Below are 14,204 nucleotides of genomic sequence, written 5' to 3' on the forward strand. Positions count from 1 at the left end.
GAGACTGTGGTAGGGAATCTCTCCACTCTGCTTTCACAAACATCAGTGTGGTGTTATCCTGTACGGTTAGGTAACCAGGAAAAGTACAGGAGGGCAGCTGCAACCGGTCCTTTATCTCCTCTGTCTTTGAGAGATCTCCTTGACACATGCAGAACATGACATGAAAAAATGTATGTGCCCTTATTTAAATGTGACTAGATGAGAAATTTAGCAAGTTAATCCTAGCTTCATCCCATTAACCTACCGAGCAAGGTGAACTCTTCTAGGCTGAGATCTGCAACTTCAGGAGACTTGAGCTTGTAAATGGGGGGGGGGGGGGGATCCAGGCTCCCAGTTAGAATTATTTTGCTTCTGAAGATACATAGGTCCTTAGAGTATCTTTTTAACTAATTCTGAAGTTGAATTAAAAATAGTCAAAAGCTTTGCCCTAATTTAAATTTAATTGAAATTTTTTGCTTAAATACCGTATAGGTACAAGTGAAGGGGCATATTATACCGCTATTTTCAATGTGAAGCTTTTTTCCAAGTGCTTTAGAAGGGTTGGATCACCTGTTAGAGAGAGGTAGCAATTAGCCCTTGCCTTACTGCACTCCCTCATTTCCTGGCCTCTGAACCTGTATGGAACAGTGTATTTCCCCTTGATCTCATCTCTTCCATTCCAGGTTTACTGGTTCAAAGATGGGAAGCAGATTTCTAAGAGAAACGAGCACTGCAAAATGAGGCGAGAAGGAGATGGGACGTGTTCTCTGCACATCGAATCCACCACCAACGACGACGATGGCAACTACACCATCATGGCCGCCAACCCCCAGGTACACACAGGGTCCTGCGCTGGGCCGCACTCCGACGCAGGCGCAGTTGATCTCATCGTGAATGAGGCCTTGAGAAATGCGAGTGACTAGGAATGGCTGAGGACATGAACGAGGAGCACCGTGCTCTGTTCACTTCTCAGGTCGCAAAATAAAAGTCATCACGGTGGTCCTAAACATCTCCCCCCACCCAGAATATTAGCAGTGAGCTCACTGAAAATACTAAAAAGCTGGATTGTTTTCATTCCTGTCTTCACCAAAGAAAAACTCATAATAGCCAAAAAGTTTCACAATGTTCCAGTCCAGAAAATTTTATATATGGTAAAAAAAAAATGTGGCTTTCTCCTTATTTTAAACTTGTTCATTTTCTTTTTCTCAGGGGAGAATCAGCTGCTCCGGCCACCTGATGGTACAGGGTTTGCCCCTTCGCAGCCGACTAACTCCAGTTGGTCAGTCTCACAGGTAAAGACAGGAACAAGCTCCTTCTCTGGGCCCCTCCCAAGCGCGTGCCCACCACAGGAAGCACCCAAGTACATTTGGCTCCCCACATCCATGGGTTCCACATCCTGGGATTCAACCAACTGCAGAGCAAAAAGAGTAAAACAAAAATCCTTCCCATAAAATTCCAAAACAGCAAAAGTTACACGCAACACTGAAGGCACATGTTGAAGTGATATAGGAATGGTGTAATGGAGAGATGATTGAAACATACAAGGGATGTGTGTAGGTTACACGTAGATCCACACTGTTTTATGTAAAAGTGTTGAACATCCAGGGGTTTGGGTATCCACAGGTAGGGAGGGATGGTCCTGGAAGCAATGCCCTCAGATACCAAGGGACGATTGTATATTGTTATAATTCTGCTATCAGGAATATTCAATAAGTTCACGGACAACACATATTATGAAAACACTATGGATGGATTTCAAAAGTTTTGTGCCAAAATAAACAAGTTTAAGATTTATTTTTGCCAGCGCCGTGGCTCAGTAGGCTAATCCTCCGCCTTGCGGCGCTGGCACCCCGGGTTCTAGTCCCGGTTGGGGCGCCGGATTCTGTCCCGGTTGCCCCTCTTCCAGGCCAGCTCTCTGCTGTGGCCAGGGAGTGCAGTGGAGGATGGTGCAAGTGCTTGGGCCCTGCACCCCATGGGAGACCAGGAGAAGTACCTGGCTCCTGCCATCGGATCAGCGCAGTGCGCCGGCCGCAGCACGCTGGCCGCGGTGGCCATTGGAGGATGAACCAACGGCAAAGGAAGACCTTTCTTTCTGTCTCTCTCTCTCACTGTCCACTCTGCCTGTCAAAAAAAAAAAAAGATTTATTTTTATGTATTTGAAAGGCAGAGTTACAGAGAGAAAGAGACAGAGTGAGTGAGAGAGAGAGAGAACTTTCATCTGCTGTTTCACTTCCCAAATGACCACAATGGCCAGAGCTGGGCCAGTCTGAGGCCAGGAGCCAGGAGCCAGGAGCGTCGGCCACCCTTTGCTGCTTTCCCAGTCATATTAGCAGGGAGCTGGATCCAAGCAGAGCAGCCAGGACTCAAACCAGCACCAATATGGCATGCCAGCATGGCAGGCAGCGGCTTTACTCACTATCCCACAACACCAGCCCCTAAAGTTAACTTTAAAAAAAAAATAAAGATGTATCTATTTATTTGAAAGGCAGAGTAACAGAGAGGCAGAGGCAGAGGCAGAGAGAGAGGTCTTTCATCCACTGGTTCGCTCCCCATATGGCTACAATGGTCACAACTGGGCTGATCCGATCCAAAGTCAGAGGCCTGGAGCTTCCATCTAGGACTTGAACCAGCGCCCATATGGGATGCCAGCACTGCAGGTGGTGGCTTCACCCGCTACACAACAGCGCCAGCCCCTAAAGTTAACTTTTAATTCCATTTTCCATGAACTTTTTCAAGTGCCCTTGTACTTTGTGAGTTATTGCCATTAACCTCTACTGTACTTGGTTTATAAATTAAACTTTATCATAGACAGCTAGGTATTGGAAAAAACATAGCATAAATAGGGTTTTGTACTGATTCAAGTTTCAGGTATCCACTGGGCATCTTGGAATGTATCCTACATATCACTCTATGTATTAGATCCAAAAATTGTTACTTAAAGGTAGTCCTGCGGTATCAGCATCACCTGGGAGCTTGCTGGAAATGCAGAATCCCAGGCCCCACGCCAGATCTGCTGGACCAGAATCTGCATTCTAATGAAATTCCCAGGTGACTCATAAATGCATTGGAGTCTGACAAGCTCTGGACTCTGGCATACTTTAACTGATAATTATCAATAGTACCTGTGCACATAATAGAAAACTCGACTTCTTTGAATTAAATTACCATCTTTTCTTCTAAAAACAGAAGTCTTTAATGATTATATATGTATATAAATTGCATATTTTTGTTGTATCTAAGTTAACAGTTGATTTTCTTCCTCTCTGATCTCACTGACCACTAAGAAGAAAGACCTGGCTTTCCCCCTGAGTCTTATGGTGCCGTAAAGTCTTAGCGAGGCATTCCATGGCTGCTGACACAGATGAATTAAATGTGACTTACCAAAGGAACAAAAATAGTGACCCATGTTTCAGATGCGGTATTTTTCCACCGTTGCAACTATACCTTCCTCTCCTCCTCCTCCTGCCCCCTTCCTCTTTCTCTTCCTCCTCCTCTTCCTTCTTTTTTCAAGAACTGCTGGTACTGTTAGTTAGTCTTACCCAGTTTATGATTACATTTAATGGTCTGCCATAATTTAAAGCCAGGTTAAATGTTATTACTCGGGGTCGGTGCTGTGGTGTAGCAGGTAAAGCTGCCACCTGCATTGCCGGCATCCCATATGGGCGTCGGTTCTGGTCCCAGATGCTCCACTTCCCATCCAGCTCTCTGCTATGGCCTGGGAAAGCAGTAGAAGATGGCCCACATCCTTGGGCCCCTGCACCCACATGGGAGACCTGGAAGAAGCTCCTGACTCCTGGCTTTGGATCAGCGCAGCTCTGACCATTGTGGCCAACTGGGGAGTAAACCAGCAGTTAGAAGACCTCTCTCTCTCTCTCTCTCTCTCTCTCTAACTCTACCTCTTAAATAAATACATCTTCTAAAAAAAAGAAAAGAAAAGAAGGAGCTGAGCCACTTAAACCCAGACTGACTTCAGAGAGAAGGAAGCTAAAGCCTGTTTATTTGATTACAGATCTCACAAGACAATCCTGCCATGTAGGAGACATTTACCACTTTGTGTTTAACATCAGTATTACACATTATTTATTATTTATGATTATTCTTTGTTTATGGTCTAGCAACCCCTTTCCCCATCCAAAACCACCTGTCCTGCAGGCTCTGTAGCCATGCCTAAATGCCTATTGTGGTGAATTGGTAAATGGGCCTCCACGTTTAATGTTGGCAAATGTCTGCTGTTGCAGGGGCAGGTCCCGAGTGCAAGACAGAGACAAAGAGCCTCTCCAGGAACGCTTTTTCCGACCACACTTCCTGCAGGCCCCCGGAGACATGGTAGCTCATGAAGGGCGCCTCTGTCGGCTGGACTGTAAGGTAGATGCCGGCACGCATGCCTGGCTCCAGACCTGGTCTTAATTCCTGTTTGGCGGTTTGCATTTACTTTTGTTTGTTTGTTTTGCAGTTGGTTGGTTGGTTTTCAGGGAAAAGGGACCCGGACAGAGAAGGGAGAGAGATCACTTGTTTTCACACAGCTCTTTTGAGCATGTAACTATCAGAAATGGTTATTTCAAAGAAAGCTTTTACATCTTTATATCCTAATAAATATTACATCAACCAAAGAAGTAATAGAATTCTGATATTTTCCAAACAGTGCCCCATTGCCTTTCTAACTCTGAAGCCTCAAGTGTGACCTTCACATCCTTGAAGGCCATGGTTGTAAGGGTGGCAGTCGTGGCGGCTGACAAGTGCACAAGGTGTTTTCTCACATCGAGCTGCCTCTACCACCTGTACAATCCTCATTCCAATTTTCCACCCAGATACTAGGCTTCTGTTGAGCCTTGTGGCTCTCTCTCAGTAGAGAACCTCGTCACCCCTTCTGCCCTGGACAAAGATACAGAACGCTATGGAAGATGTAGATGCTAACCACTGAAGGCTTGAAGCAAAGCATTCACGACTTGTGGTTCCTGCTCTCTCACTGGCTGCCTAATTAGTCTTTGGGTTGACTGTTACTTCCACCTCACTAAACCCAATGCCTGGGCCCATCCCCGGGGATTCTGGTTTTATGCAAGAGGTGGGCATTGGGATATTTAAACATGATTATAACATGCACCGTGGTTGGAGAACGCTGGCATAATGTTTGGCCTTCTTTCACCTAATTCTTACTAATTATGTATGGAAGCAACATAGCCCTGAAACTGATGCTGCAGGCCTATTTCATCTGTTTACTTTTTAAATTCTTATTTATTCTAATTAAAGTAACATACATTAATCCCAACCTGAATTGGAATCAAAATAGCATGCCTTTTAAATGAACACAGTCATTCACTTAGGCTCCTCTTGCTTAACTGGAAAGGGCTCCCATCACCCCATGTTTTCTCTCACCGCATATTTGGTGCCAAGCCCGGATGAGGAATTCAGCCACCAAATAAATCAATCTGTCATTTGCCTCAGCTGTCCCGTTGTTTATTAGGTGAGTGGCTTACCGCCCCCGGAGCTGACGTGGCTGCTGAATGGCCAACCTGTGCTGCCAGACGCCTCCCACAAGATGCTGGTCAGGGAGACCGGAGTCCACTCTCTGCTCATCGACCCACTCACGCAACGTGACGCCGGCACCTACACGTGTGTGGCCACCAACAAAACCGGGCAAAACTCCTTTAGTTTGGAGCTCACTGTAGTAGGTAAGGTGCGCTGCTGGGACCCCTACACGGAACTGCCTCCCAAGTTACCGCCCAGATACGCAGGAATTCCCAAGTGCTTTGCCCCGCGGTGTCTGCTCTGTTTCCCCTTCAACGCGGTCAAGGCCATTTTTCCGACATTACCTTCAAAGTGAAGCAGTCTTGAGATCAATCGTCCAGAAATGGAACGTGGCACCTGGTCCACGTGTCACATGATAAATGGTGGCCATAATGGCAAGATTATGATTTTTGTGTTTTTTTTTTTAAATATATAGGATCCTGTAGATGTGAGATTTTTCAAAATAAGAAGTTGGGGCAAATTAAAGTATCTTCTATGAAGTGAACTCCTCCCCCAATATAAAAGGATCTATTTAGACACAGAGGATACCGCCGCTCCACGTTCACTGTTGTGCATAAAACAAACTCCACCCTTCCTAACACAGCCCACGTGTGTGCCTCGGGTCCTCGAGCGTCGTCGCTCGTGGGAGGCACAGAGACAGCCGTGCGCGCCTTTGTTAACCACTTACGGAGCCTTTTCCCAGGCAGTGACCCTCACCAAGAGGCACAAGTGCCCTGAGGCGGAGGGGGGTGGGCACGTGCCCACTCTGCAGCCTTCCAGAGCTGCGGCGAGTGTGGGGCCCGAGGCTGCGGGCGCTTAGGGCTCAACAAGAGCGGCCTTCTCCTCCTGCAGCCAAAGAGGTGAAGAAAGCGCCGGTGATCCTGGAGAAGCTGCAGAACTGCGGCGTTCCCGAAGGCCACCCCGTGAGACTGGAGTGCCGCGTGATCGGCATGCCGCCGCCCGTGTTCTACTGGAAGAAAGACAATGAGACCATCCCTTTCACCAGGGAGAGGATCAGGTACGCACCCACCGAGCCCAGGGGCCGTCCACAATAGGGGTTTGCTGGGCCACCAGCTAAGTCTGTGGCCTTTTGAGTGTGGCTGCGTTCCTTGAGCATAGGGGCTTTGAGTCTCAACGCGTGTTATTGTGCATACCAAGAATTGACTCCTTTTTGTTACAGAGTGGTAGTGCATGGCAGGGCTGACTTGTGGCTTTAAAACTTATTTTTGTTACTGCGATTTTTAAAAACACTTTTTGGGGCTGGCGTTGTGGCTGCCATATGAGTGCCTGTTGATGTTCTGACTGTTCCAGTTCTGACCTAGCTCCCCGCTAATGGCCTGGGAACACAACAGAAGATGGCCCAAGGGCTAGGGCCCCTGCACCCACATGAGAGACTCAAATGAAACTGCTGGCTCCTGGCTTGGGCTTGGCTCAGCCCTGGCTGTTGCAACCATCTGGAGAGTGAACCGGCAGATGGTAGATTCTCTCTCTCTCTCTCTCTCTCTCTCTCTCTCCTTCTCTCTCTGTAATTCTACCTTTCAAATGAATAGATAAATCTTTTTTTAAAAAAGAGAAAAACAATTTTTAAATATTTTGTTTACTTATTTGAGAGGTAGAGTTACAGAGAGAGGGAAAGACAGAGAGAAAGGTCTTCCATCCACTGGTTCACTCCCCCAGTGGCCACAATGGCCACAGCTAGGCTGGTCTGAAGCCAGGAGCCAGGAGCTTCTTCCAGGTCTCCCATGTGGGTGCAGGGGCCCAGGGACTTGGCCATCTTCTACTGCTTTCCCAGGCCATAGCAGAGAGCTGAATCAGAAGAGGAGCAGCCAGGACTCAAACTAGCACCTATATGGGATGCCGGCACCACAGCAGAGGCTTAGCCCACTACACCACAGTACTGGCCTCCAAGAAAAAAATTTTTTTATTTGAGAGACAGAGTGCTCCCATCCACTGGTCCATGCCCCAGATGTCTGCAACCATGGAACTGTGCCAGCCTGAACCGGGTCTCCCATATGATTAGCAGAAACTCAGTCCGTTTTAAGCTAGCACCACTGCATCCTGGGAGCTGCATTAGAAGAAGCAGGAGTCAGGAGCTGAACCAGTATCAACTCAGGCATTCACATAAGGGACACGGGCTCCTTAACCACCAGGCCATGTCTGCTCCTAAAAGTTTGAGTTTTTACTTATTTATTTGTTTGAAAAGGGGGGGGGGCAGGGAGAGGGGGGGGGAGGGGAGAGGGAGGGGGAGAGGGAGGGGGAGAGGGGAGAGGGAGGGGGAGAGGGAGGGGGAGAGGGGAGAGGGAAGGGGAGAGGGGAGAGGGAGGGGGAGAGGGGAGAGGGAGGGGGAGAGGGGAGAGGGAGGGGGAGAGGGAGGGAGTCTCCCATTTGCTAAATTACTCCCCAAATGCCCTCAGCAACCAAGGCTAAGCCAGGCTGAAGCCAGTAGCCAGGAACTCAGTGTGGGTCTTGCATGTGGGTGGAGAACACAAGACTTGAGCTGTCACTTGCTGCCCCCTGGGGGGCACTTTAACAGAAAGCAGGAATCTGAAGCAGCTGGGAACTGAACCCAGGCACTCAGATATGGGTTGCAGGTGCCCCAAGCAGTATCAAAACTGCCAGTACAAATGCCAGCCTCTAAGACTTTAAGTTAAAAGATTCACAGGGAATTTCTGAATGATCTTGCATGTGTTTTATCATGTTTCCTCAGTCATTTTAGCACCAGAGTAGCTCTTTGAAGTAGAAAGCTAAAATAAAACAAAACATTAAGGCAGCTGTACTCCTTTTCCATCACTAAATCTTTATATATATTTTTTAAGTTCAAGGATCCAGTTTCTTAAAGTGGGGGCCTCACTCCATTTTCCATCAACCTTATTTCCTTGTCATTTTGGTTTTATACCACAAGGGGGCAAGCAAGCAAAGGCAATTTCTGTACCAAACTTCCTTCTGGGCGTGAGGGCATGGTAAATGGTATTTGTGCCAGAGGATGACGTAGCTGCTAACTTTTACAGGATGTCAGCATCAAAGATTTTCCTCTGGTCCAACTTAAGTGAGCTAACCTTTCAGTCCAAACTAACATAACATCGATCAGATGAACTGGATAGGTAAATGTATTCTGCTAGGTAAACTGATCCTGTGTCCTTCCTAAACCGAGGGTCTCCAATTTTAAATACGGGGTGTTTTGAGTGGAATTGCAACATCTGGGCAGCATGTTTCCCATCCGGGCTGACTGCTCAGCCTTTGGACCTTGGGCCCCATTCAGCTTAGTCCCCACTGCCAGGGGGGCTGGGCCCCTTCGAGAGAAGGCATTTTTGTATATTCATCTTGGTGCTCCCTTGGCACCTTGGCATTGTGTCCAACACAGTATTCAATATTTACTAAAGAAATAGATCGATGAATTAATTCACCAGAATTAGCCCATGTGAAAGGGTGGTAAGACAGAGGGATGTTTCATTGCATTTATTATTATACTTGTTCTTACTTTATTTACTCTTGTTGATGTATTCTCATTACTTTATAAACTCTTGGCCATATAGAAATAATTTTCAATTAAAGGGAATCATTTGTTAAGCCTCTGAGCTCAGGCAGTTACTGCTGTTACCTCTGCCCTACCAATGAGCAGAGGCAGCAACAGAAGGGAGTTTGGGGTTTTGAACGGGAAAGGAGGAGTGTGGATAAGGGGTCGGGAGGATGTGGTCCCATGGTTCTTAATCCCTCAGATGCATAGATGCATTTTAGAATCACCTGTTTCTTTCTTTTTTTTTTTTTTTTTTTTTTTTTTTTTTTTTTTTTTTTTTGGACAGGCAGAGTGGATAGTGAGAGAGAGACAGAGAGAAAGGTCTTCCTTTTTGCCATTGGTGCACCCTCCAATGGCCGCCACGGCTGGCGCGCTGTGGCCGGCATACCGCGCTGATCCGAAGGCAGGAGCCAGGTGCTTCTCCTGGTCTCCCATGGGGTGCAGGGCCCAAGGACTTGAACCATCCTCCACTGCACTCCCTGGCCACAGCAGAGAGCTGGCCTGGAAGAGGGGCAACTGGGACAGAATCCGGCGCCCCAACCGGGACTAGAACCCGGTGTGCCGGCGCCGCTAGGTGGAGGATTAGCCTATTGAGCCGTGGCGCCAGCCCACCTGGAGTTTCTAAAATTCCAAGTACTTGGGTCCCAGCCCGAGACTGGGATGTGATTATCTGGGATATGGCCTGGATTTCAGTGGGCAGCCAAGGTTGAGGACCACAATCCAGAGAAAACAGCAGGAAAGAGCAGACTGACTTCCTCCTTCACTGCATTAAGTTCAGCACCACTCATGCTCTCCTGGCTGCACGAGGAAGGCGGTCAGTCCCTGCTGTCAGTCCATCAGTCCCTGGGCTCTGGTTCTGCTTGCTTTCCCAGAGCTTCCTAACAAGTTCTTGTTGAAGTCTCCAACCTCATGTGGGAAAGGGGAGGCCCGGGGTGGAGCTGGAGCAGAGGCGATCTGTCGGCCTCCTCCAAGCATTACTGGGTTCACTGCTGCTGTTCCGTGCTCCCTCCCCAACTTCAGCTTTACCTTGATGTTTGTCTGAGCTAAGTTCCTCTTCCTTCCCTGTAGGGAGGAAGAGCTCTAAGAGGTTCCCTGATAACCCCTGAACGTGACAAGGATGCTTCTGCTCCAGCTAAGGTGTGCATGTCTCCTTTCCTTTCTCCCCAGTATGCACCAGGACACAACAGGGTACGTCTGCCTCCTCATTCAGCCAGCCAAAAAGTCAGACGCGGGGTGGTACACGCTGTCAGCCAAGAACGAAGCCGGCATCGTGTCGTGCACCGCAAGGCTGGACATCTACGGTAAGTGTCCTGCCCGCGGCTGGGCATCTGTGCACGGCAGGCAGCTTCCAAGTGTGCTCTTCTTAAAAGGATGGCGATAGTCAGTGTCTGTAAATGAACAGGTAGATGGTGCTTTAGCACCCAGGAGATGGATTTGTAAAGTCATCTCATCTACGTCACCTCAGGACCTACGTACACATTTACGTTTTACTATAAGCTTAACTTTCTTCCAAAAGAAGGTTTTGACTACTAGGAATTGCAGCTTGGCTGGAGCTTACGTGGGCTTGGATGTCTGATCACCCAGCATCTTCATGCTGTCTCCTTGCTGCCCTGGGCCAACCCACTGGCTCTCCCCATGGCTGGGAGCTCCCAGCAAAATTTTCCCAACACCATTCATTTGTTTATTCATTCAGCAAATGTGTTTCCTTCTGCTCCACCAATCAGATTTCCCTAATAACACAGAGCTGGTCTGATTATAATAATATCAAACAAAGTGTGTACAGTAACTTGCAGTTAACTAGGTGATACTCTTGGGTCCTCCCAGAACCATGAGATTATTGTAAGTGTTGTTACCCTCAAATAAACACTAAAGAACCCAAAACTCAGAGAGGTAAGTAACTACAGAAAGGAAGGAAATTGAGGCCTTTGTCTCATTCCACTGAGCCATGCCTCTAATTTTCAAAAAGATCTGACAAATTAATCTTTATTAACATATTTATGTGCTGATTCCTCTCCTCTACACATTTTGCATTAATTGGCATTTTTGGAAACTTATTTCTTAATCCAGAAGAGTACTTCCTTTGTCCTTCCTTCCTTCTTAAAAAATTAGAATAAGTGTTATATTCATAAGTGGCCTAACATGATGAACCAGAATAGCAACTAAGGTTCTGTCTCACACACGAGGCTCCTGCTGTTTGGAGCTGGACACCAGGAATTCACTTCGCTAGTCCCACAGAGGGGCCATTGCCTGCCCTTTCCCTAGGTGTAATTTTTGGAGGAAATACACAGCTTTCTGATTATTCCCCCTTCTTCCTGGACTTGAAATGCAGCTGAGAGGGAGGCTGGAAGCATCCAAGGGAGAGGAAGCAGTGCTGTGTATCTTCGCCCAGGCTAAGTCCTTAACCGCTTCCCACAATTCACCCTGTCAGGAGGCAGGAGGTCTCCTACCGAGCAACTCAGTACCAACAGGTCCTGGAGTGGAGACTTCCCTCTCCAGTGGCTGAGTTCCCAAGTCAGTTTGTCCTGGCTCATCTGCCCCGGCTCCTGTCCTGATTCCGCAGCACCAACAGCAGGAGGCGCTGTTTCCTCAGCTGGGACTAGGGCCGGGGTTGGGAGAGGATGGAAGACAGGCAAGAGTAAGTTTCCCGTCCACCACCACACTTCCTGCTTGCCTGAGCAATGGGCACACTAGGCTCAGCTCTCTCCTCCAGAGGAGGGCTTCCAGTAGTAGGAATTACAAGAAGCCAAATCACAAGGGCACTTGATGGTGTCTGAATCAGACAGTGGCCAGGACCATAGCAGAGTCTGGAAAAATTTGGATTGAGGACAGTATGCACGTCTGATGCACCTGCTAGCCTGTGTTCCCTTTGATCATAACATGTTTTTGGGTCCATTTTCCAGCTCAGTGGCACCAGCAGATCCCCCCGCCCATGTCCATCCGGCCCAGTGGCAGTCGCTATGGCTCTCTCACCAGTAAAGGACTTGACATTTTTTCTGCCTTTTCCTCCCTGGAAAGCACAATGGTATACTCGTGCTCCTCGCGGAGTGTAGTGGAGAGTGATGAACTCTAAGAACGTGTGGGTGCCTGCTGCGGAAGGGGGCAAGCCGTGCGGGGAGGAGGACAAGCCTGCGGCCGTTTCCAACTCGCCTGGGTTTGAGGGAGTCCCCACCCTGCTGGACCTGTGGCAAGGAGCGCACTGAACGAGCCAGCTGGGGAGAGACCCAGGGCTCCGAGAAGACAGCACAGACCAACCAAAGATGCCGCACAGCTGCCATCCACTGCTCCGGGGAGAGCTAGCAGAGCCCCTGCCTTTTGTGGTGGGGGGGATGCTTCAGCCCTACCGGGAGCAATTAGGGGCCACATGCCTGGGCTGAGAGGAGTTAGACAGTAGTGACCTTGGGCTTTACCTACCAAACGAAAGAAGGGGGAGAGAGGCCACCCCACCACCCTTCCTGCATTATATCCCCAGTAGGAGGTTTGGCAAATTCAGTCAGTCAGCCTCCACTTCGCATTCACAGCACACAGATGTGGAGAAGCACTTTTTAATTTGCACGTGCTGAGTGTAACTGAGCCACATGGTAAGGTGCCAAAATGTGCCTGAGATGCCCCCAATTCACTGAAACACTCACTATTGCACACTGCACTTAGCCGGTGGACGCCCGCCCTGGGCCCGTGTGCACCATTTTCTTTTGCCTGGTGACTGGTTTTTCTTCTTTCTGCTTTTGCATATCCCAAATGCTAGAGCTAAAGGTTCGTTAAAAAACCAACTGGGAGGAAATCTCCTAGGAGTCACTGTAAAAACTACTGCCTTCAATTGCCACTTGGAAAATGTGCAAGATTCATCATCCTTTATTCATAAGATACCAACCCCAGACTCTTCCCTCCCCGCAAAGAGTGTGGAAGCATAAGAGGCAGTGAGGAAGCAAGAGCACAAAGAGAGGAAGTTTGGGGGGGGGGGGATGGAGAGGAGGGAAGCTCTCACCACAGCAGAGCAGCAGGTGCAGCGAGAGAGGTCTTTAATAGCTGTGGACCGCTCTGAGATCACCCATCAGATTGCACTGCCTGCATAGAAACTATGAGAAAGTGAGTGGAAGGGGACTTTGCATCTTTATGCTAAAGCACCTACTCAAAACCTGCCTCTCAACCTAAGGAATTTTTAGATCGAAGTTCAATGCTAGATTCTTAGTACCTGGAGGAGTACCTAGTACGAAATAGGCATTTGAGAAATGTTTGCCGGATGAGTGAATCTTATGTTAGGTAGAGGAATCTGCAGCTCACACCCCGGTCCAAGGACTGCCCTGGGGACGGGCAGCACAGCAAGTCTGCTCCAGGCTCAGCAGGGAAGTGAACAGGAGGGGTCTTTTGTCAACTCCCTGTGCTCCACCTTCTGGTGTTTTCTGTGCCAGGCACCCTCAGCTGGCACCTTATTCAAGTGATTTAGATAGAAATAGTCATTGCTTAGAAGGGCTTGAAACTTTCTTCGCTTCAAGGCAAGGATTTCCAGTACAAAAATAAATTCATTCACTCAAACAATCCTTTGTGTGTCTGCTCTGTGTAAGATGCTCTGCTACCTACTGTGGGCAGCACAAGGATATGAGTGAGACACAGTCCCCACCCAGAGAGGGCGCGCAGCCCAGTGGGTGAGGTGTACCCAAGGCACGTAGAATGCTGCTTCGGGAGGCAAAAACCCATTCTTTGGCAAAGAGATGTTTCTCGGGCTGTTCATGTTATTTTTTTTCCTAACTTGCAGAATCTTTTTAACCTGTTTTCAATCTTTGTTTCTTAATTAAACAAAATGCCATAGGTTATATATCATTAAGAAATAAAGTTTTCAGTCCATTATTCAACAAAATTATTAGAACTTGTTTCCTTTCTCATGGGTCCAGTAACAGCAGTGAAATGAAGGCATCTGTAAGTGGGATAGAATGCATTACATATGAAAGGTAGCCTGTAAAATGGGTTTTGTTCTGTGTTAATTTCTATTGTGAAATGTCTTATAACCGAGCACCTTCTAACACCAGAATTGCTTCTGGATTGCACAGATCACCTTCCGAGCACACTTACTTATGTCAATCATACACAGTTGTCCCACAAAAACATATTCTTTATCTCCATATGTCTCAAGTTTCTGAATTTTTTTATCTGTTGTCTAATTTTAGTGTTTAAGAGAATTAGAATAAAATACTATTCTTAGCCACTAGGTGGC

At 47.9% G+C, this 14,204-nt stretch overlaps 1 protein-coding gene across 6 annotated transcripts in view; it reads left to right on the forward strand.

The window, feature by feature from the left end:
- MYPN (myopalladin) overlaps window positions 1-13,850 on the forward strand; it is a 117,175-nt gene extending 103,325 nt beyond the window's left edge. For all 6 annotated transcript variants that reach the window (XM_051823235.2, XM_051823234.2, XM_002718457.5 and 3 more), the window contains 7 exons: window positions 663-812; window positions 1,189-1,271; window positions 4,218-4,344; window positions 5,441-5,648; window positions 6,337-6,502; window positions 10,166-10,299; window positions 11,899-13,850. In XM_051823235.2, the coding sequence (XP_051679195.1) occupies window positions 663-812; window positions 1,189-1,271; window positions 4,218-4,344; window positions 5,441-5,648; window positions 6,337-6,502; window positions 10,166-10,299; window positions 11,899-12,068 (1,038 nt within the window). In that variant the 3' untranslated portion in view covers window positions 12,069-13,850. The remainder of the gene's footprint in view (window positions 1-662; window positions 813-1,188; window positions 1,272-4,217; window positions 4,345-5,440; window positions 5,649-6,336; window positions 6,503-10,165; window positions 10,300-11,898) is intronic.
- The last annotated feature ends 354 nt before the right edge of the window (window positions 13,851-14,204 follow it).

This window comes from Oryctolagus cuniculus, chromosome 15 (assembly GCF_964237555.1).
Source record: "Oryctolagus cuniculus chromosome 15, mOryCun1.1, whole genome shotgun sequence".
Classification (NCBI taxonomy): domain Eukaryota; kingdom Metazoa; phylum Chordata; class Mammalia; order Lagomorpha; family Leporidae; genus Oryctolagus; species Oryctolagus cuniculus.